The sequence below is a fragment of the Dendropsophus ebraccatus genome, chromosome 8, assembly GCF_027789765.1.
Source record: "Dendropsophus ebraccatus isolate aDenEbr1 chromosome 8, aDenEbr1.pat, whole genome shotgun sequence".
Lineage (NCBI taxonomy): Eukaryota > Metazoa > Chordata > Amphibia > Anura > Hylidae > Dendropsophus > Dendropsophus ebraccatus.
The window spans coordinates 58,166,198-58,189,973 of NC_091461.1; the positions used below are offsets into that span (position 1 = coordinate 58,166,198).

General features: G+C 44.0%; 1 protein-coding gene across 4 annotated transcripts; it reads right to left on the minus strand.

Moving 5' to 3' along the window:
- Positions 1 to 210: 210 nt before the first annotated feature.
- On the minus strand, positions 211 to 22,083 carry ZFAND4 (zinc finger AN1-type containing 4). 4 transcript variants are annotated; one of them, XM_069980497.1, is made up of 10 exons: positions 21,997 to 22,083; positions 16,250 to 16,532; positions 11,556 to 11,631; positions 11,390 to 11,457; positions 10,361 to 10,547; positions 7,456 to 7,603; positions 5,810 to 6,922; positions 4,810 to 4,858; positions 3,629 to 3,746; positions 211 to 1,040 (listed from the first exon to the last, which is right to left on the minus strand). In XM_069980497.1, exons 2-10 carry the CDS (start codon positions 16,431 to 16,433, stop codon positions 905 to 907), a joined length of 2,079 nt encoding a protein of 692 aa, XP_069836598.1. In that variant the 5' UTR covers positions 16,434 to 16,532; positions 21,997 to 22,083; the 3' UTR covers positions 211 to 904. The 4 variants fall into 4 exon arrangements, with proteins under 4 accessions (XP_069836598.1, XP_069836597.1, XP_069836596.1 ...); XM_069980496.1 differs by lacking the exon at positions 21,997 to 22,083 and adding an exon at positions 21,734 to 21,905; XM_069980495.1 differs by lacking the exon at positions 21,997 to 22,083 and adding an exon at positions 21,496 to 21,721.
- Positions 22,084 to 23,776: the final 1,693 nt, after the last annotated feature.

Below are 23,776 nucleotides of genomic sequence, written 5' to 3' on the forward strand. Positions count from 1 at the left end.
AACAACATTTGTCATCTCTGTGCAACGCAAAGCTCATGTCCATTTTATGGTAAGTTCCAGTTGTCTGAACAGACCCCCACAATGAATGCCTTCATACTGTATCCCCAGGCTCCAGTCATGTACGTATGCAAATACTTTCTAGTCTACATGACAAAATATTGTGTAGTTGTGGACGTACCCTCGATAAAGAATACAAGTGACACAAAACCATTAAAAGACAATATTTATTTAATTTTTTTATGACAGCAAATCTGTTTTTTAGAAGGAAAAAACCCTGAAGTTTAAAAATGAATGATTACAAAAAAAGAATAAAAGTGCCCAATTTGGAGGCATTGTAACAGCAAACACTGCATTGCAAACTCACGTGTGGCTGACATTAGATATTAAATGCCAAGTCCAACCAACAGATACAAGCCAATAAGGTTGCATTCAGATCGCTGGAATATGGCTCCATACAGGATCGGGATTAGATCCAGTCAGGACACGGCAGGAAACCTTCACCTGGTTTCCCTGATGGCATCCTATCCCCATCCCACTTTGCATATTAAAGGAAATAATTTAACCATACACAACAGACAATAATAAAAAGACAAAACAAACAGATACATGACTCCTTCCATCATCTTATTCCCCCAATCATACAGTAATTTTTTTTTTATAAAGTGCATCTTCTGTAAGATTTGTCTAGTGAAACAGCATTTTTTCTGCCAATCTAAAACTTAACATAAAACGTGAATTTAGAAGAGAGATGTCAACTCGTGATTTTTCTTTTTAACAACTTTTCACATTATTAATACGTTGGAATGAATGCTTGTAACTTGGCAAACGTTTAGCGTGGAGAAAAGGCAAAAATACACACAACTCAAAGATTTTCTTGGTGTGGTGGCATATACAGCATGTGTAGTTAGATCTTGGGGAGTTTTGGTGCAGTTATCACTGGGTTGGTTTCTTGCAGATACCTCCTACCCGCTGTTTTGTAGTCATAGGTACAGCTGTGAGTTTCTGCATAACGGTGAGTGGCACAAAAGTTGTTCCCACACCTAAAAGAAAAGAATATACAAACGTCTAAAATGATTCATGTAAAGAATGGAGATAAACATATCTGAACAGAAGCACATTCGCACATAGTATACTGCTTAGGATTTTAGACCAGTAAAAGGTGAAAAAGCTTTTAAGGGTGCCTTCACACCTAACGGATCCGCAGCCGATTTCTCGTTGTAAATTCGCAGATCCCTGCCCTGTACACTATATGGGTAGACAAACTCGCAGTGGGATGGATATCCCACTGCAAGTTTGTCAGCAGCCCGCCCCGTTAACCTCCCTAACGCCGGAGCATATACTTCACCTGCTCCTCGCTCCGGCATGCTTCGGAGCTCCTGGCACGTCCCGCTCGGCCAATAAGTGCGCTGCCCCTCAGCAAGCTGGAGCAGGTGAAGTATATCCCACTGAGTGTACCCATACAGCCAAAATTGACCATAGAGTGTACAGGGCAGGGATCTGCTGCGGAATTCGCAGCAAGAAATCCGCTGCGGATCTGTTACGTGTGAAGGCATCCTAAATCTATTTTTTCTCTATAGTTTAGATCTGTAACTCCAATGAAAATTAATAAAATACAGATCTAAAGTAATATAATATAGAGACGATTCTGAGGTAAACATTGTAACTAGAGATGAGCAATTTACAGTAATAAAGTGAATCGCTTTGTTAGCTTGGCATTCGGGGGAGAGTTAAAAAGTAGCAGGCTGATCAGCCGTCTGCCGAGCTAACAAAGTGATTCTTTGTTATTACTGTAAATTCGTTCATCTCTTATTGCAACCTATTATTTAAAAAAGCTACTATCTAACCAGATCAGTGACAGAAAAATGCGCTTAAGATGTCAACCTTACAAATATGTCCACAGAGAATGAATCCACTTGTGCAATGGCAGCTGTGCTCAACAGTATATCCATGAATGTTTCTTAGAAAAGTACCAACCGGCTATAGGTGTGAAGTGGCTATGAATAACCTACTGTACTGATTATAAAAATAGCCAGTAATTTATAGCCAATAAAGTAATCTTGCCAAAAATACTGCCACCATCCAGTGGGTGAAAACTATAACTACAGTCTATCCACAGTGTATATTGGGCTGAGTGCTGACCCTTTACATGGGCTGATTATCGTCTGAATATGCGTTTCTAATCAGCATGTGTAAAAGGGATTTAAGACTATAACAGCCGGATAAATTCTTCTAACCTGCTGTTACTTTCCCTTTAAATGAAGTTTTTATGATTAAGACATATTTTTATAATTTTGTGATTTTCTTTCTAATTTTCCATTTTGCTAAATCTATTTAGTAAGTCATTGAGGATTGCTTTCTGAAAGCTAGCAAAACTCTATTTTTCATGTCTTTTGTACCAGTCAAAGCTGTTTCTATAAGTTTGAAGGCATCCCCCTACCTCCGAAACATTAATCTACCCCCTTTCGTCAGTAAGACATTTCTGTTACATCTATTTCAGGGAAACAAAGTAGATGGCGATACAATTCCAGCAAGGGCTATCAAGTACTTATGCAGAGATCTGGTGGAGACATCCCAGAATAAGGGTTCTATTACACTGCCTAATGGCGGCCCGATCAATAATGTAAACGAGCGTTGAGCTTTTACAGAGCCTTTTACATGGCTTTATTATTGTCTAGCAAGGGCTGCACAGACATTGTTAGCGATGTCTGTGCATCCCTTGTCCAAAACTGTTTATACATTACCTGTCCATGCTCCCGGTCTTCTCCTATCTTATGCTTGCATCCTGACACCTGGCCAGTGTTTGGCTGAGCGGCCCGTCAGCTCAAAAAAGCAGCAGAAGACCGGGAGCGTGGATAAGTAATGTATGAACAGTTTTGGACAAAGGCTGCATGGACATCGTTAATGTCAGTGCAGCCCTTGCTAGACGATAATAAAGCTATGTAAAAGGCTGAGTAAACTAGCGCCGATCTAGCAGTTTATTTAATTGTTAGGCATCCGCCACGCAATGCTATTACATGTAGTGATGCACGGTCGGCGGTTGATGATTTTAAGCCTGGACCTAAAGAAACAATCAGCCAATGATCGCTTCATCGGTTGATCGTTGTCTCTATTACAATGGAGCAATAATCTTCTGAAACAGCCTGATTCGTCCGATTATCGCTTCGTGTAATAGAAGAACTTCAGATTATTTCTGAGAACCTGTGTGACAGCCCAAATAAAGAGCTGCGGTTCCGGCCTGTGTGGTGGTAAGCCAGATTTACCAGGTACGCTGGTCCGGTGTTTCATATATACGTTCGCAGCACTGGTTGGAGTGACGCACTGTGCGCAGCAGTTATCAACTCTAGTGAGCTGGCTACTACTTTGCCGTACTATGACACATCGTATACAGGTGTATACAACAGATGACCATCTCTACTTAAGACTAGGTCCACATGTAGCACATTAGGGAATGCGGTTGCAGAATCTGCATAGAACTGCACTGTACAAGAGGATTTTAGAAACCATAGCCACAAACAGAATAAACCTTCTTGGAAACTGCACCGTGTGAACAAAGCCTTAGAGCTCTTTCCTGACCTAGATTTATTGTGTGTAAAGTTTAGACAGACAGAGCCAGAATCTAAACAGTTACCTGCATTCATAGCTAGTTGCCAAGCCAGTTTTCTTCCCACAGAGAAAGCAGTGCTTTGTTGCCTTCTTCTTACTCCGAACAGCAGACTTAACAGGAGGAAATAGATGTGTGGCTTCAACTGCACATAAGGGACAAGGAATATGTTCAGAATACAGCTAGCCAGTTGGGCTTCAGCCATGTTTTACGATAGAAGTTTTCAATGTCACACAGCAATTGAGAGTTTTCTAGAACACAAAGCCTTAAAGGGGTACTCCAGCGGAAAAACTCGCTCGTTCAAAACCAGCTGGTGTCAGAAAGTGCCAGTGATTTACAATTTACTTTACAATAAAAAAAAAAAACTCCACTCTTCCAGTACTTATCAGCTGCTGTATGTCCTGCAGTAAGTGGTTTATTCTTTACAGTCTGACACAATGCTCTCTGCTGCCACCTCGGTCCATATCAGGAACTATCCAGAGCAATAGCAAATACCCATAGAAAACCTGTCCTGCTCTCCTGACTGGAAATGATCCACCACTTCCTGCAGCTGATAAGTACTAAAAGACTTGAGATTTTTTAATAGAAGTAAATTACAAATCTCTGTCACCAGTTGATTTAAAAGATTTTTTTTTTTGCTGAAGCACCCCTTTTATTGTCACTTAAAAAAATATCACAAGTTTTGAGAAGCTGGAGAAGCCCTTGGCTTCTGCATGTGTCACTATTCTATTGACTCTTTGAATTCTATAGTAAGTCTGCTGCTTGCACCAAGTCTGCTAGAGCAGCAAGCAATGACTTCCCCGACTCTATTTAGCAACTGGTGAGGGTTTGAACAACTAGACTGTACGACATGTCAGGTCACAGTAACGCTGTAATACACACACATTCTGTACTGCTTACTACTGGGATGCCCTCCATAGTTTACAATGCCAAGTGGCCTAATCTTCGTGGGCCTGTAGTGGGAATGACCTGCTTACAATAGCTGTATGTTGAAAGGAGCATTTGGTCAGCAGCAAACCTGAGTGTAGCTCTCTTTCCCATTTTCTCACTGGGGAAAGGGAGAACGCTGCTGCCAGACACATCTCGCACCCTATCTCCTCAAAATCAAAAGGATTACGCAGTTAAAACCAGGTCATGAGGCCACTGTACACATTAGACACATTGTTTATAGTTGGCTTTACAGAGAACAGCCATCAATTCATTCTTACCTGTGCTTTTACCACAGCTTGTACTCATCACACTCTGCCCATGAGGAGTCTGCCAATGTAAAAGAAGATAAAAAACAAAAACACTTTAACATCCAATACAAATAGACACAACAGCTGTGATGCAAAAAACAGTTTGACGCATCAGGGAACAGAAATTTGGGACATCACCGTTAGTAAATCTGGACCAATGTGTTTTACAAATACAACTATTCTATTGTAAATCCATATATTCCAAATAGCTCTCTTTACAATAGAATGATAAAGGGGGGCTTATTCTACTGCCCTGCATATCATGTATATATAAATAAAATAATTATTATAAGTTAAGCATACAGCATAAACACTCTGTATACCCATCCTTTCACAGAGTAGCAGGACTTGTTTGGTAACTAAGCAGTAATGTGAAAAAGTGATTAAATCTGAAAACAAATTGTGGAGCTGGATAGTTTGTGCCGCCCCCGTTGCCTGCTGCAGCTTCCCCATTACGCGAGAGATGTATGGTCCACAGAAGATTTTTTTTTTTTTACCAAGTAGAAACAAAGCAATCAGCCGGGGGAAAAAAAAGAAAAAAAAAAAAAGAAAAAAAAAAGAAGTGTTTATCTGTCATCTTATCGCTGGTGCTACTACACACAGGGCTATATAGCTAATAGGGCCTGTACAGAAGGGGTCCAATGTCTTCTTCCCACCTCACCAGCCTTGACTGATAGATTTCTCCCAATAACTAAACAGCAAGAGATCTATGAATCATGGCTCAATCAACACTCTCACAACTCCAGGCTGCACCTCCACATCTCTGTTGTACATAATGTACACATGATCTCCTTAGCCATCTGATCTAACACAGTCACATACTGAAGTGAATTATCAATGTGCCAAGACTTTTTACTATACCAATGTGGTGGTACAAGATGCCACTGGGAACCACCTTGATGACTCTTCGTTCACACAGCATGAAAATGATGACAGGTTCCCTATAAGTTAAGGATCTGTGGATACTTACACTAAAGATGTTCAAAGTGTCATGTACAGAGATCTTCTCTTCCTGGAGAGTGGTTGGTGGAGCAGCAAAATTCCGTAGCCTTCCAGGATTGCTAGAGCCGCCCATGTTGTCCCTACTTGCACTTCGAGCCAGCGAAGCAAAAAATCCTAAGTTATTAAGTGACCCGATGGGTTCTTTAGATGCTTTATTGACCAACTCAGTCATGTCTCTAGCCTCCATTTTGGAAATCACATCTGATCGCTTCCCTGGAGATTCCACCTTCACTCCTCTGAACCGAGTAGCTCTAGAAACGGTAGGAGCAGCCATGTTTCGGAGCTGCAGAGAATGGAAATGACTGTGTGAAGCTGGCGGCCTTAGGCTTCCCAAATCAAAACATTTGGGCTGATGGGTCTTGGAGAAGGTGGCATCATTCAGCTGTGGAGAGAAGTGGATGGGTGACAGAAACTTGCTTCTTGGTGGACTTAGTTCCGCTGTATTAATAAAAGAGGTCTCCATTAATTCTGCATTCAAAGATTTGGAAAGTGCGGCAGGATGCGTCTCAATAGCGGAGGCCTCTTTGTTTCCTTCTGTCAACTCAAAGTCGGATTTCATTTTTCTCAAGCTGCACAGTTCTCCATATTGCTCAGAAGGCCCTGCCTCAGTTAGCAGTGCAAAGGATTCAGAAATTGACCTAGATGCATCCTCAGGAGAGAAAAGACTAAGGTTCTGATGTACAATAGGGTCACTGTCTTTTGTCAGTACATCGTTCTTGGGCAACGGTGCGACAGGGGAGAGGACTGTATTTGTTGAATGGCTTGCATTTTCAAGTTCTACACGTGACACCTTGGGAGGTAAATGGATACTAGTAAGTGATGGAATCAATGCTGAGCTTTCCCAGGTCTCCTCTTCTTTGAGAAAGTCACTAGTGATAGAAGGTATTGTTCTAGTAGCAGCAGTAAGGGTAGAAAGTGCATTGTGGGAAGACTCGGAGATATATGGGTTCCCAGGAGGTAGAATAGTTTGTCCAATGTGGGGGAGAACTCTTAGAAGTCTGTGACGGGCAGAAGCCATTGAGCCATTTGAAGGACGTGGAGCATTAGGAGGCCTTGGTTTCAATTTAGAAGATTTCTTCGGCTACAGAAAATATAAAAACAATTGAAGGGAGTCATGAGAGTGCCAAATGACAACCACAAATTTACAGCAAGATATTCCTAAAAGACAGGCATCGCATCCCCAGACTGATATCACATCTTATTACTGGGGACCAGTCAGCTGTTTCATGCTGCAATGGTAGTGACAGAGCCTATGCGCCTTTCTTGTTGACAATGGTTTGGACAGCTTGATACAACTGACAGGTTCCCTACATGTTATACACTCCCCATACACCAGCATGTGAATGTTGTTTATGGGCTTCCTAAACCATATCATGGGACATAAGCAAACTCCTTTAATATTTGTGCTGACTTCACATGTAAAATTGTTAAAAACATAAAATATTCTGCTATTCAGTAGTTGAGACGCCAATAGTTATATAACCCAGCCAGTATTGAACACTAATACAGTCATGACTAAGCTACAACAACACACTCCATACAGTTTGGGGGAAAGTAGTTTGGGTAACAGCCATACTGAATAACAGAAAGCATTTCCTGCATTGCTATAAAGACCTTTTTATTGAGGTTCATGTTCTCCATCTTTGATTTCAACAACTTCATTTTGTTCATAGTGATTGAATTTTCTATAATCTGTTGGCCAGATGGAGAGGCCTCAATTTCATCATCATCTTCAGCATACAAGTTATAGACCGAACCTCCACTACGGAGAAGACAAAAACAAATCACTTACAGGATAACAAGGGTTAACCAGAAATAACTAAGATCTGAATAAGCTTTAACCTGATGTAGTGTACTTTTCTGGGTGATAAAGCAAATGGAATTTTATAGTGTTCATGTTGGAATCCACCCTTGGGAATAGACAACCATGACTCTAGATCTTGCAGGTGGATGTTGACTCGAATGGTCTAGAGTAACTTGTTTTGCCCTGGTAAAATGCACATTTTTGTGTAGATCCATTTCATTTGGTGTAGATCCATGCCAGAGGTGGTCATTGCCTCAGGGGTAACAGATGTCAGACAGGATTCTACCTTAACAGACCTGGATTTGCCAAAATCTGTCTAATATCCACAGACCCTTACTGAGCAAACACTAGAGCACATCACTGTACAGTACAGGCATTTATGTTGCAGAAGCTCATGTATCATTACAGTTTAAACGTATTATGAGCAATATTCTAATAGGACACGGGCCCTATTAGATAAGGGGGGGGGGGGGGGGTCGGGGAAAAGTTGTTGGCATATTTGGCAGTTTGTTTCTGAGCTGGAAGAGTCCATTGTGTGTGTGGGGAGATCTGTGCTGTTCTCTCCCTGGATGCTGGTTGACTGTATATGAGCAGCAGTGTAATCTGAAGATATCCTGTGTAATATAAAGAAGCAGGAGGAGAAGCCATAAGTAGTGTAGCAGTAACCTCTATCCTCAATGTGGTGTTTTTCTTCAGTGTTCTATGGCTGCAGCTGTGTGAGTGTGTGCGCTATGGCTGCAGCTGGGTGTGTGTGTACACGTGTATGCTATGGCTGCAGCAGGCTGTATGTGTGTGTATGCTATGGCTGCAGCAGGCTGTATGTGTGTGTATGCTATGGCTACAGCAGGCTGTGTGTGTGCTATGGTGTGCCCCCACACCCACAGTGACCCCTCTATATCACTATGGCTGACCCCTCTATATTACTATGTGTGACCCCCTCTATGTCACTATGGCTGACCTCTATATTACAGGTATCTGGCATTGATAGCAGTGTTTCTGTGTGTATGGTGAATATTTAGTTAGAAACATAGAAGATTGTCAGCGGGAAAAGACCACCTGCTTATCTAGTCTAGTTGTGAGTAGTTCAGAACAGAATCTGCTTTATGTCATTCCTCATTCCCTCAGAAGTCGCCCCAGGATCATGTAGAACATTAGGAAGAAGCTGCTGAGCCAGTATGATAAATAACTCCCCTGGTATATGACCAGCCATTTATGAAGGAGCAGGAGTCTGAGTCGGTCCTGATAAAATTCAGGAGTCGGAGCTATGGCCCTGATGTAAAGGCATCAACACAATTTAAAAGGCATGTAGGCTTTATAGATGGTTGGACATCAGTTTCTTCAGCACTCATTCTGCATTACACAGCACTCCCTAGTTGGAAACTGTAGTGTCCTGCAATGGTCAAAATGTAACAAGGAGCTGCGCTACTGTTGCTGTACAATCGGGACCCCTGCAAGGATAATTTTCCCTGTCTGCCAGAGGTAAAATACTAACCTCTGAGCAGTCCAATCGGTGATCTTCAAATAGCGTCTGCCTCAGGAAGACTCTATAGGAAGATCACAGATGCAATTGACCAGTATATGCAATCTAACCATTGCATGCAGTAGTCCCCTAGGGGAACTTAAAGTGTCACTGTCATTTAAAAAAAAAACTTTTGACATGTCAGATGTACAAAAACAGAAACGTTTTACAGCAACCTGCAAGTGCTATGACCTACCATATATACTCCCTCCGTCATACAACCCATTTACTCAAATAGAGTGCACCATCTCACCACATTAAGGTGACCTCAGAGAGATTGTTCCTAAGACTGGCCTCTCTTGGACTACTACTAAGCCTACAAAACTGGGCATGCAGGATCCAACTAAACTATGTTTAAAACACCCACAGGAGCAGGGTGGAGTGCAAGTCAAAATGAGGTAGCCATATCCCTCAACATGCAACACAAAAAGCAAAAAAAATGGCAAGCACTCCAATCCCACTGTTCACACTGTCGCTGTGGTTCAGAGACATGTCAAAAGTTTTGATCGGTCGAGTGTGCAGCGCAGGGCTAAATGCGGTCCTCTCCCATCTCTGAGTCATGTGATGAGTCTATGAGGCCTGACACTCTGACACGCAGTAGGGAGTTCCCACAATCGATATGGATCTGAACACTCAAAACTTTTGACATGTTTTTTTTTATAATCATGGAAGACACATCACTTCCTGTGTTAAGACTTTTTTTTTTGCCCAAAAAGTCTAAACACAGGAAGTCCAGTGTTTCCCAGGTCATCTGTGCACTCACAGAAAAGGCAGTCATTTGATTGATCGATACATTGAGCAGTGACTCTCTGCACTAGCCGGACTTGGCTAGGTTTAAATAAATCCGGCATCCTTTTTTGATAACTGATGGCCAAAATGCATCAGTTGTCCTATCTTTTTTTGCATTATACATCAAGCATGTACGGCCGCTCTGGCGGCACTAACAACACACCAGATGCTTTGAACTATTGGGATCTGGAGAAGATTTCTTGGACACTTATGGTGCATTTACACAGAGATTTGTGTGACAGATTTTTGAAGCCAAAGCCAGGAACAGAATATAAAGAGGGATTTGGCTTCCGAAAGCTCGGATAAATCTCTCCGTGTAAATGCATCAATACTAGGTGATTACTGGGAGATGGCCCTGGTGGTGTCAAAACCAAATGGTGTACAGAGTGAACAAAAGTGGAGTTTACCTGAGAGATTCTGATAATGGTGTCAGGGTACCGTCTCCTCTGTCCACCACACGGAAGAAATTCAGTTGATCTCCTTCACGGTATACCAAAAATGTCACCTGCTTATTTGACGGGGACTTTTCCCACATCTCATCACGTACAGGATCCATGTACTCTGCTATCTCTCTAACTGGATCGTCCAGTGGAACTGAACAAAGCAAACAAACGGAAAAACTTTAAGAAATCAAACTACTAAACCACAGATTAAAAAAAAAATCTTGCTGGCTCTTATGTGCAGTACTTGGAATTGTTCATTTTGTCCTTGTCCTACATAAACTTGGCTGCTGCAAGTGACATGAGTTGCAACACCAAAAGAAGACTGGCAACAAATGCATTGTGTATAGAATCTGCGTCATGCACTGAATCTAAAGGAGACACTATGGGCATTTACAGGGAAACACCTGTAATAGTCTGGCACATGTTGTCCCCTCTAACAGATATCCAAATGATTTATTTAATAGGAAGAGAGTGCAGGATATCCATAGTCCCACTCATAGAAACTTCCTTTCTAGGAACACCCTCTTCCTGATAGGATGCCATTACTTGGTTTCATATCATCCATACTGCACGTGGGTATTCGGATATTTATGTGTTTGCTAGTCAGCAAAAGTGTTCTCCAAATATATGAGAATTTATACATGGGTATATGCACAACCAATACAGCAATCATTCTATAATGTAAACAAAATGACTAGAAGTCTTATGTTTGTGCGTTACGATATTAAAGGGGTTATCCAGCGCTACAAAAACATGGCCACTTTCCCCCTACTGTTGTCTCCAGTTTGGGTGGGGTTTTGAAACTCTGTTCCATTGAAGTAAATGGAGCTTAATTGCAAACCGCACCTGAACTGGAGACAACAGTAAGGAGAAAAGTGGCCATGTTTTTGTAGCGCTGGATAACTCCTTTAAAAAAAAAAAAAAAAAGGACCCCAATAAATAGCCCCAGGCCCCCTGTTCCAGCTAAAATGTGTAACAATGATGAGACCATACCTCTCCGAGTGTTAATGGGGCCTCCTCTCATAGCCAGCACCAACTTCAGAGTGCAGCCTTCAGAGATACTTTTAGAAAATACAAAGTATTATGGTTGGTAAAATAGTCTTAGCAACAATAAAAGCAGAAAACACACAAAACTTCACCTTTGGGGTTAAATACTTACTTGTAGTCATTTAGCGAAAACTCATCCTCCAGCTCCATGTTGTTCCAAATTAAATGCTGCTGCGCAATGGGAATGCCTAAAATGAGATTAATGGCATTAACAGACATAATGCAGATTACAAATTATTATTAGGTTTTTTACTCCTATGTTATGGAAATGCATCTCAGAAATGGGTTTGAATTAACGTCCCTACCCCCAATTTTTGTGCACTATATTCATAGAAATGAATGGATAGAATTGTGGATAGTATTCCCAAAATTTTTTCGTGGAAACCTCTTTAGAGTGCCCTCACACATACCGTATTGCAGCAGTTTTCATGCTGCAAGTTCAGCAGCGATAATGTCTATGGGCTCTATAGTCTAAGGGTATGTGCACACTGAGTAATTTTGACAGAAACTCTGTTGCGGAATGCTCAGCTCGCCCAAGCATAGAATGGAGTCTATGACACGGGCGGAGATGCACACGCTTGCCGCAGTTCATGAGCGGGAGCGAGCTGAGAATTTTGCAACTGAGTTTCTGTCAAAATTACTCAGTGTGCACATACCCTCATGGTGGATTTTTATTCCACTGCGAGAATTAAGCCATGACCTACTTACCTCAGCAGCTGCAGAGCTTACCTGTCTATGCTCCCACCTGCTTCCGCGGCTCCCGAGTCACTGCCATCCCTCTCAGTTAATCAATGTCTGCAACAGAACATCTGAGCGGAACATCAGTGACCTAGGAGATGGAGAAATAGGTAGGAGCACAGACAGGTAATGTATTCGCTTGTTAGCCCGGCAGCTGCTGAGATGAGTAGGCCATAGCTAACAGTAAAGAGTAACGCAGCAGATTTCGCTGTAGAACTCACAGCGCGATATCCACTGCAATACAGTACGTGTGAAGGCACCCTTAAAGTGAAAGTAGACAGCTCTATGATAATAACACAGGATCCAACATTGGTGAAGCATACCTGGCACTTTAATCAAAACTACTGACATGTCTGTATGACATGTTAAAAGTTTTTCAGAGTATAAATGCCCAGACCCAAACCACTGATCCCCAGAACTAGCGGGGAGATGTGCGCTGCTGAGTGCTTCTCTGCCTGCAGATGGTTCTATTGACGTACTATGGAAGACTCTCTCCTGCTGCGAGGACACAGTGGGAAGAGAATGCGCTCAGCACGCCGCTTGTCCTGGCTCCACCTAACCATCGGTGGGGGGCTGAAGACCCAGCGCCAATCTGGTCAAAACTTTCACCTCCCTCTTTACCTGCATAGGTTATGGAGCATATCCACACATCCCCTAGTAGTCAATGAATCTCCAAACTACAGGTCCCTACAATCCATGTAGCTGCCACAAGGCATATCTCTAAATTCTGCAAACAGTAACTTGAACAAGACAGACCAGACAAAAATAAAATAAAATAAAAAAAATACACAACACACAACAACCCTCTAACCTTCAGGGTTGCAGCACTGGTCTTCAGTCTACCCAACCAACTTTATAGGTGGTTTCCATAGCCCCTCACATTCTTTATAACACATAAATGTCATTCTTAACAAGGAGAAATCTCTATCGTACAAATAAAGGGAAATAGAATAAAAAACAAAAATGACCTTTGGCAAATGTCATATTTGGAGTGGAGGTTTTATCATTGTTAGAGCTCAGCAGGGGAGGAGAACAGTGGACTTACTGGAATGACTGTTTACGCCATGTCCCCTAGTGACAATACAATGACTTGCATATGTGAAAAACCAAAGAACACACAGTCAGCAATAGCTGTTTATATTCCGGATAGCCAACAAAGCTTCAGCAGTGAGGATTGAGGTGTTGTCAGATGATCCTTCCCTTATTTTTTCTTAAAAGGGTTATCCAGGCCTAGAAAAACATGGCTGCTTTCTTCTAGAAACAGTACCCCTCTTGTCCTCAGGTTGGGTGTGGTTTTGCAGCTCAGTCCCACCGAAGTAAATGGAGCTGAATTATAATAGCACAACCTAAGGCCCCGTTCCCACTGAGCAAAGCTAGCGGAATTCCGCGACGGAATTGTCCGCCGCGGAATGCCGTTAGCCTCCCGCTCATAATGGGACTCTATGGGAGGCGCGCGCTGCTGCTCTGTCCGCGCTGAAGAATGAACATGTTCATTCTTCAGCGCGGACAGGGCAGGAGCTCGCGCCTCCCATAGAGTCCCATTATGAGCGGGAGGCTAACGGCATTCCGCGGCGGACAATTCCGTCGCGGAATTCCGCTAGCTTTGCTCAGTGGGAACGGGGCCTAAGGATGGGCGGTGCTGTCTTTGAAAGTAGCTCGGCTTTTTCCTGAATAACCCCTTTAAAGGGGTTATGCAACGCTACAAAAACATGGATACTTTTCACCATTTCTTGTCTCCAGGTCAGGTGTGGTTTGCAATTCAAGGGGTTATCCAGCGCTACAAAAACATGTCCACTTTCTTCTAGAGACAGCCCCACTCTTGTCTCCAGCTTGGGCAGGTTTTGCTGCTCAGTTCCATTGAAGTGAATGGAGCTTAAAGTGTCACTGTCGTGAATTTTTTTTTTTGCAGAAATCAATAGTCCAGGCGATTTTAAGAAACTTTGTAATTGGGTTTATTATCCGAAAAATGCATTTTTATCATGAAAAAGCAGTTTGAAGCTCTCCCCCCTGTCTTCATTGTTCTCCTATGGAGAGAGCTAAAGAAAAGACCAAAACAGGACAACAAAGAGTTAATCTAGAAATCCCTCACGGGATATCTCCTGTGACAGTCACCAGTGACCTGTCTGAGCTCGGATTACAGCTGTCACCCAGCTCCGTGCCTGTAATCCTCTGTTATCTGCTTTCTGCTGCCGGCTAACTCCCTCCTTCCTCCTCCCCCCTCCCCTCTCCCTAGAGCAGACAGGGTACGTCTCCTGCAACAAGTCACAATTTTCAGATTTTTCAGAGTGGATGAAAAAGAGGAAGGAGGGGGGGACCTGGGAAAAGGCTTTTTACATGCAGATAATGGCAGATTTGGCTAATAAACCCAATTACAAAGTTTCTTAAAATCGCCTGGACTATTGATTTCTGCAAAAAAAAAAAAAAATACGACAGTGACTCTTTAATTGCAAATCGCACCTGAACTGGAGACAAGAGTCGTGTTGTCTCTGAAAGAAAGTTGCCATGTTTTTGTAGCACTGGATAACCCCTTTAAGCTCCATTTACTTCAATGGAACTGAGTTCCAAACCCCACCCAATCTGGAGACAAGAGAGGGGGGAAAAGTGGCCATGTTTTTGTAGCGCTGGATAACCCCTTTAAGCTCAGTACACACACAGATGCAGCACTATTTTTTTCTTCAGTTAGAGGGCATATCAGAACCCAATAGTTGTTATAAGTTAAAGGGGTTGTCCGGCGATAAAAAAATTATTCACAGAATAACACACATTACAAAGTTATACAACTTTGTAATGTATGTTATGTCTGTGAATGGCCCCCTTCCCCGTGTTTCCCCCCACCCACGCTAGACCCGGAAGTGTGGTGCATTATACTCACCGCATCTCGTGTCGTCCACGGTCTCCGATCCTCAGCAGTGACGTCTTCTTCGGGAGGCCGGCGGATCTTCCCGAGTGCCGGCCGCCCTCTGCAGCGTCATCCGAAGCTCAGCCGCGATTGGCTGAGCATAACTGTGCTCAGCCAATCGCGGCTAAGCAGCTGATGACGTGGCCGCGTCATCAGCCGCTCAGCCGCGATTGGCTGAGTACAGTTATGCTCAGCCAATCGCGGCTGAGCTTCGGATGACGCTGCAGAGGGCGGCCGGCACTCGGGAAGATCCGCCGGCCTCCCGAAGAAGACGTCACTGCTGAGGATCGGAGACCGTGGTCCGCACGTGACAGGTAATGTATAGCGCACCACACTTCCGGGTACACGGGTGGGGGTGGTGGGACACGGGGAAGGGGGCCTTTCACAGACATAACATACATTACAAAGTTGTATAACTTTGTAATGTGTGTTATTCTGTGAAAATTTTTTTATCGCCGGACAACCCCTTTAATAGGTCTGTCTAACACCAGTGGTATCCATTGTGTGACATATGAGGAGATGTGCTGGGGTGCCTCTTAGACACCAAAACCACGACCCAAGTGTGAACAGAGTCTTAGGGTACTATTAGACAGGCCGATAGGGGCCCGATAATCGTTTAAAAAGGGCTGCAGGGACATCGTTACCGATGTCCTTGCAGCCCTTGCTAAACTGGTATACATTACCTATGCCGGCTTTAGGGATCCTCCTGCTCCTCGTCTCCCCGAGTCCTGCGCGCTGCAGCTTCAGAGCGGTCTGTCTTAGCTGACAGGCCACTCAGCCAATCACTGGCCGCGGTGGTCTCGGCCTGTGATTGGCTGAGCGGCAGTCAGCTAAGACAGGCCGCTGTGAAGCTGCAGCGCGTGGGGCCCAGGGAGAAGAGGAGCAGGAGGAGCCCTGGACTATGGATAGGTAACGTATTCTTTTGCAAATCGTTAGCTGCCAGCCGCGCACCGCTATTACATGTAGCGGTGCGCGGTCGGTGGCCGACAGTTATAGGTGTGAACCTACATCAACGATCAGCCGATGACAACGATCATCGGCTGATCGTTGTGTTTATTACACGGAACGATAATCTGCCGGATAGGGCTGATTCGGACGATTATCGTTCCGTGTAATAGTACCCTTAGAAATGACAAAGTCAAATATCCACAATACTGTTACATAAATACCTTCAAGCCTCTGGATTTTGGCTTTTACGCAGACCACGGTTTCAAATGGCGACACTCGAAGTTCAAAGCAAGTCCCTGTAAGAGTTTCAATGAAGAGCTCCATGGTCTCATAGAAAGGTAGTTTGTAGTGGAAGGATCCAATGTTATCTTTGTTAAAAAATGGAGGTGACTTTTTGTTTGACATTGCATAGAATATAAAACTAGTGATGAGAACTACAAGGAGGAAACCTCCAGACGGCAGACAGATGGCATATGGGCTTGCTCCATTTTTAAATATGGCAACCTGAGGACACATAGCAAGAAACAAAGGTTAGAGGTAATGTAGATCCACGAAGAAGGCCATGATATTGTAAGCTATGACTTTACCAACACTGGAAAAGAAGTCCTCCTGTCTGGGACAATGATGGCATATCCACAGGGTATCCTATAAGTGTCTGATAGATGTGGACAGACCCCATCCTGAGGTTGAGGGCCCTTTCTGACCTGTCTGTGGCTGCTGGAGGTGGTCAGGAAGATGAATACAGCTGAAGGCGGCTTATATAAAACTTCCTGACCCCCTGAATTTGTTTTCCGTCCTCACCTCACTTTTTTTGCAAGACAAATTACCCTGGTTACTGGCGCACTTCAGTTTGCAATATAATGTATTGAGAAGCCATTAAAAAAAAAAAATGTCTTGCTGTACAGTAAAACGGTCAGCACAATTCCAACTATACCAAATTTTGATTTTTTTTTTTTTTAACAGCATACCCATGTCCTGACCACTGTAAACAGCATAGCTTACAGTTAAAGGGGATATTCAGAATTAAAGCTTCCTGCTTTCGTCCAGAAATGGCGTCGCTCTTGCGCTCACTCAGTGAGTGGTACTACAGTTTCTCTCCCCTAATACCACAAACAACTTTGACGAAGGTGTGTTGCTGGCTTTTTAAGAAAAACCATTTAAAAAAAAAATAATAATCATGGATTACACCTTTAACAGGTTATACACCATAGTTGTTTTCAGCTTCCTCACCACTCCAGCTGTTGCCCACGTGTTGTTGGGGTCCAGGTTCCAGAGCTGTCAACAGAACTTAAAGGTGAACTCTGGATAAGAAAACCTTGTTTTTTTATTAAAAGTACATTAAAAGTTATATAGATTTGTCTATACAATGTATAACCGTATCTGCAGAGTTCTGGCACACTGGTAGCTGATAGAAATCCAGGAAGTGGAAAAAAGGCCTCCTGTGCCAATTCACATTGTCTCCTGCTCCTTCTGCTATCCCCCTTAGGAGACAGAGATTACATGCCTCTGTCTCCCATTGTGTGTGTTTGCTGAGATCAGGCTGATGATGCAGACAGGGGGCAGGGTGGGATGTCGCAGGAGGCTTGGCTGGATCCCCCAATCCCCAGAGTGATACACCATCTCTGAATGGCCAGAAGCAGGTGCAGCACAAATTTTTCTGATTGTGATGGGTGGGGGACTGTGATGATCAGCTGAGAGAAAGCATTGGATTCTGGGAACTGCTCAACCAGGAAGGACAGAAACAACCCCTAAAAAAAATAAATAAATAAATAAATGGATTTTTGGTAGTTTCAAAACTGGGATAGACAGGTAAGTAATGCATTATGCTTCTGCAGAAGTTTCATTTTTTTTTAACCTCTACCTGGAGTTCCCCTTTAAAAGGGTTATCCTAAACTACACAAACATGAACTTTCTTCCAGAGACAGCACCACTCTTTTCTCCAGTTCAGGTGTGGTTGCATTTTGTGATTAAGCGCCATTCACTTTAATGGACGCAAACTGCAAAACCTACACCCTAATTGAAGACAAGAGTGGCCATGTTTTTGTACCGCTGGATAACCCCTTTAATATCCCTAATAATTTGGTGCTGCCACCTGCTGGCTGCACTGGTAAGGTCTCCTAAAAACATTTCTCTCAGTTCACCTTGCTTACAGGATCGGGGATTGGCACAAAACTCTGTTTGTTCTTGTCTGTCATGTTCCTGGGTGTAGCATGCTGTACTGCACTGTCCTCATGTCTATTCTTTCTTTTGGTTACTTCCTCTTTTGTAAAGTTCTATGGAATATGCTGCTGCTATATACACACAGGGTCTTATCGATGAGTAGGGTTAGAGTGTAATACTTTGTGCTTCTCTGGAATGATCTTATTGTTTTAGCACTTGTTCTATAGACCAGAATTGTTCTGTCCTAGCAGTATTCATTGACTTTCTGGGGGACTTGTGCAAATACCTATGGAACGATTAACCTTACACTTCACATAGGCAATGCAATAAAGTCTAGTTTAAATCGGTGCCAGAAATTATGCAAAAATGTCAAACAGCTTGATGTGTTATTTTGACCAATAAAATGCTTGGCACTATAACCAAAACCCATTAGACCCAAACTTAAATCTGGATGCCATCAACCTCTCCAGCAAGCCACAGCCCACACAGTTCTGGGAGTCGGGTCGTGACATCACCATGTTACCCAGGAAGTAAAACCTTGATGCAGTAGTAAGTGCAGGGAAAAAAGCACTGTATAAGCATTTCCTGTAATAAGTGTATATTGGTGATTTGTATGACTTTTGGGGGGCAATACAATACTTTAATAAAAGGTTTCGCCAGACTTCTCTTTTAAATATAGCCTGTTGAGTGCCATTGTCATCGAAGGAGAGGTTTACCCAGCAAAGTTTTTTGCCCTTATGAAGGAGCAGAATACCAGGAAAAAAATAATGCAGATGTGAACCTAACCTAAAGGAGCTAAAAAGGAAACCTATAGTCCAATCTGAAGGCATCACGTTACTGAGCAGAAGGAGTGGAGGGGACTGGTCTATAGTTTTATAGGAAAAGGGCCGTGATAACTTCCCATCGATCCTTGGAAACCTGTGCTTTTTCTGGGCTAAGTAGTCAAGTGGGCAGTCCTAAACAGTGACTGACAGCTATGTTTATAGGGGTCTTCACACACAGGTATATTATGGCTGCAAATGCCAGCCAGACCACAGGTGTGACGACTTGACTCAGTGACAGCAGTCAGGATGCGTCATTAGACCCATAGACAGCCCAGAGCCAGTAATATGGACAATATAAGTGTGACTGAAATACACATGCATGTGTGGACCCTACAAGTGATAAAAAAGAGAACCGCTGTCATTTTCCATTGTTCCTGACCTAGTCGGCAAAGCCTAGCCTCTACGATGGCTTCCATACACTGTACACACACAAGGGATCCTGCTCCCCTTTAGCTCTATAGGACATCCTGAAAAGCAGCAACAGCATATAGTGCATTATATAGCAGTACTGTGCAGTGTAAGTTGTGAATCATGCACTAAGGCAAGATAACACTTCAGCTGGGTTCTCACAACTGTCGGAGGCTCTGTCTCAGGTTCCATTAAAAATTCTGTACACCTGATGGACCCCATTATGTGAATGGATTATGTTGGTTCCATATTTACGTTAGAACAGAAATAACTAAAATACACAAGTAGTGTGAACGCAGCCTTACGAGAGCTTTCAGCAGCTTCTGTGCCTCTCTTATAGATAGTACTGCTGAATCCTTCTCCCCTTATACTACAACTATGGGTAGTAAACCTGACACTACAGTGAGCCATCGGTAAGGGAATGGATTTTAGTAGTTTTTTTTTGAGTGTAGAAGACATAACATAACAAAAGGTTCCTATATTTACTTATAATATTGGTTTATGCAGTGTACATTAGGCTAGTGACTATTTAAAGGGTTTTTCAGGAAAAGTTAATTTATGACTGGTACCATTACAGATCAACTGTTCAGCACAGAAAAGAAGTCTGGATATAAGCAATGTAGGAATCGGAAGGCCTCGGCTCTATTCACTGTGCTATGTTACTGCATCTCAGCTCCTATTTATTTCAATAGGAACTGAGCTTTAGTAACCAAGCACAGCCAATGTTCACAATATACAGATAATTTTATTTATATAGCGCCAACATATACCGCAGCACTTCACAATTCTGGGGGTATTGACTCAGACATTGCAGAGACACAGATATAACCATCAAGTCAAACAGGAGGAGTGAGGGCCCTGCTCGCAGGAGACATCTGGTATGTACATTGTTTTTATCCAGGTACCTTGGCAGTGCTGATCATTGGGGGGGGCTGGGTGTCGGCATTCCAAAGATCAGCTAATAACATCCAACCCTGGGATAGGGTCAGTGTATTTTACAACGCTTCTTATGTTGGGGGCGGCATGTGCACCGCCAATCAGTGGCTGAAGAAGAACAGTGTGGACCCCAAACCTAAGACGTATGTGCAATGGGATTGGCTTTGGGAGAAGGCAAGTATAATATATTTATTTATTGTCTTTTACCCAGAATGGCACCATTTAAAACCAAATACAGCTTGGCATCCCCCTTTAAGAGCATAATTATAAGACCTCATCAGTATAATGTGCAAGAAGCCGACATAGCCCAGTAACTGGCTGCAGTGGTCACACAGGTCTACCAGCACATCACCAGTGCAGCAGGGAATAGGTCAGGTCAGTAATGCATTGTGTGTTATTGTGGACTGTAACACCACTGGTTATAAGGATAGTGAGCGCTCTGTATATCCTGTTATATATGTGAATGTCCCCCAACCTATCATCTAGCCAAACACGCCAGGCTCCGCTCACACCTGCACTATGGTATTAGCATAGGAAACACTGTGCTGGAGTCATAGGGGGTTCATCAGCAAGAGACATAGCTTCTAGGTGTGAACAGAACCCAACTGGAGCAATACAAAGAGCTGTATGTGATCTCGCCCATCACCTGTATATAGAAATCCTGCCTGAGCCCCTCTCTCTATATACAGGGGGCAGCCGGGGGGGGGGATGTGCTGGATGGGGAGAGGCTCAGGGACTGGCGGAACCCTTACAGCCCCCAGCATGCCAGGTGCTGAGTGCCCCCTCCCCCGGGGTAAGAGAACCGTGACATCACACAATGCCTGCCCCACACCTGTATATAGGAATCCTCTCTCTCTCTCTATATATATATATATAATATATATATATACAGGGGGCGGGTGTTGGGTGGGGGGGGATGTGCCCAGTGAGGCAGAGAAGGTGCTGGATGGGGAGAGGCTCAGGGACTGGCAGGACCCTCAGAGCCCCCAGCATGCCAGGTGCTGAGTGCCCCCTCCCCCGTGACATCACACAATGCCTGCCCCACACCTGTGTACCGACTCTGGGGGAAGCCAATACCAGGACAATGACCACAAGAGCTTACACTCTATCCCTCGTGTCTTACAGAGGTCATGACCTACCTCAGCATGTGAGTCAGCAGATCACTCATCGGTGAGGAGACCCCTGAGAGGTAACAGTTGGCACTAAATGGTAGGGGTACCCTGGGTGAGAGTCACATAGCCATCCCCTCCTCCACCAGCACTGGTCTGATAGCCTTTCTATCCAGTGGGAAACACCCCGGCCCCACACCTACTACCGCAGGGGGAGACGGATCCCCCCAACCCTGTACTCCCCTCCACCACCTTCACAGCGACTAACCCGAATTCGCCTCCAAGCCACGCCTCTCCTTTGTGACGTCAGGAAGACTGACAGCCGCTTAGACCATTAAGCAACACCGCCGAACGACGACAACCTTACGGCGTAGCGGCAGCCAATAGGAGGAGTAGGCGTGGCCACAAACACAGAGGAGGGAGGCGGCCACGGGGAGGAGAGTAAGGGGAGGGCTCTTCTGCTCTTGTTGTTGTTACAGAGATACCCGGAGGTTAACCCCTGTCCTTAACAACGGGGGTCACGTGACTCACCAAGTAGGGAAGGCATAGGCTACTGCAAGGTCATGTGATCGAGGGCACAAAAAGTGGACGTACGAAGGTTCACGATGTCACTGTCATGTGACCATTGACGTTTGGGAGTAGTCAAGCTGTCTGTACTACGATGACGTCATAGAGGAGCTATAGCAGTGTTGTGTGTGTGTAACCTGTGTGTATGATGTGTAGTCTGTATACGGTGATAACTCCCAGCACCGGTCACATTGAGACACTATGAATACATGAACGATCAGGCTGTGGGCTCAGAGACAAAACCTCTATAAAAGCTGGAGTACTCCATATTATCCATTGGTGACAATTCCTACTGACAAAACCCTATAATGGCATGACTATGCAATGGTGACATCCATACTGGGACTGTGGTAAAAAACCTGGTTACCTACTATGGAAAGGGAGGGATTTTTTTTTCATGGTTAGGGTATGTTCAGACTGAGGATTCCACGCAGATAAGTTACGTTGCTCGTCACCGCTGACATCTCCGCCCGTGCCATAGACTCCATTTTATGGTCGGGCGGATTCCGCTGAACCTGTTCAGTCTCTGGATGGACGGATGAATCCGCCCCACAATAGAATGGCATGAGCGGAAATGTGCGCGACCGTGAGCGGTGGTGAGCGACGGAATCCTCTCCCCTCTCTGGCCACTCTCTCCCCTGCCACCCTCTCTCTTTGCCACCTTCTCCCCTCTCACCCTCTCCTCTCTTGCCCCTCCCCTGCCACCCTCTCCTCTCTTTGCCACCTTCTCCCCTCTCCTGCCCTGGATTGGTGGTAATATAGCGTTTCCTGCCTCTGCTTTTTTTTTTTTTTAAGTAAAAAACATTTTTTTTCTGTGGCTCCCCCCAGTGTGCCCCCCAAAGTAAAAAACACCACACACAAATAAAACGGTACATAAAACATACACACCCCCTCTAAAGAAAAAAACAAAAAAGGTTGTTCTTGGCTGAGGAGGCATACGCCTGGATTGCCTCTGATATAGTAATAGAAAACTCCGTAGCACTCTTTTCATGCAGCAGTGATAAATAGTTTATTTACAGCGTGATGGGAACAAAGCCAGGTACATATGCAATAATGATGCAAGCAAAAAATTGTTTTGGTAGAGGCGACCGATGACGTTTCGACCCTACCAGGGTCTTTTTCAACGTCGCTGTGGGTAGTGTAGGCAGGAGTGCTTCTGGCGTTCTCCTGTGCGTGTCACAGCGCTTGACACGCACAGGAGAACGCCAGGAGCACTCCTGCCTACACTACCCACAGCGACGTTGAAAAAGACCCTGGTAGGGTCGAAACGTCATCGGTCGCCTCTACCAAAACAATTTTTTGCTTGCATCATTATTGCATATGTACCTGGCTTTGTTCCCATCACGCTGTAAATAAACTATTTATCACTGCTGCATGAAAAGAGTGCTATGGAGTTTTCTATTACTATATATTGGGGTCACAAACCCGTCCGTGAAAAGCACCAACAACCCACACCTGTTGTGCACCCTTACCCCTTTCTACCTGGATTGCCTCTGATACAGAGACAACCAGTGAGGGAGAAGAGGAAAATCCCTCGTTACTTCTTCCTTCCTCTTCCTCCTCCATTCTGGCCAAATCCAGCTTCCAAAATCAAAATTGCGCTCCTTTCCTTTGGAGGCTTTCCGTGCACCAGCTTTGCACTTTGTGTCCACATGTGGGGTAATCCGGGGAAATTCCTCTACATGAACAATAATAATAATAATATTTATTTGTATAGCGCCAACAGATTCCGCAGCGCTTATTT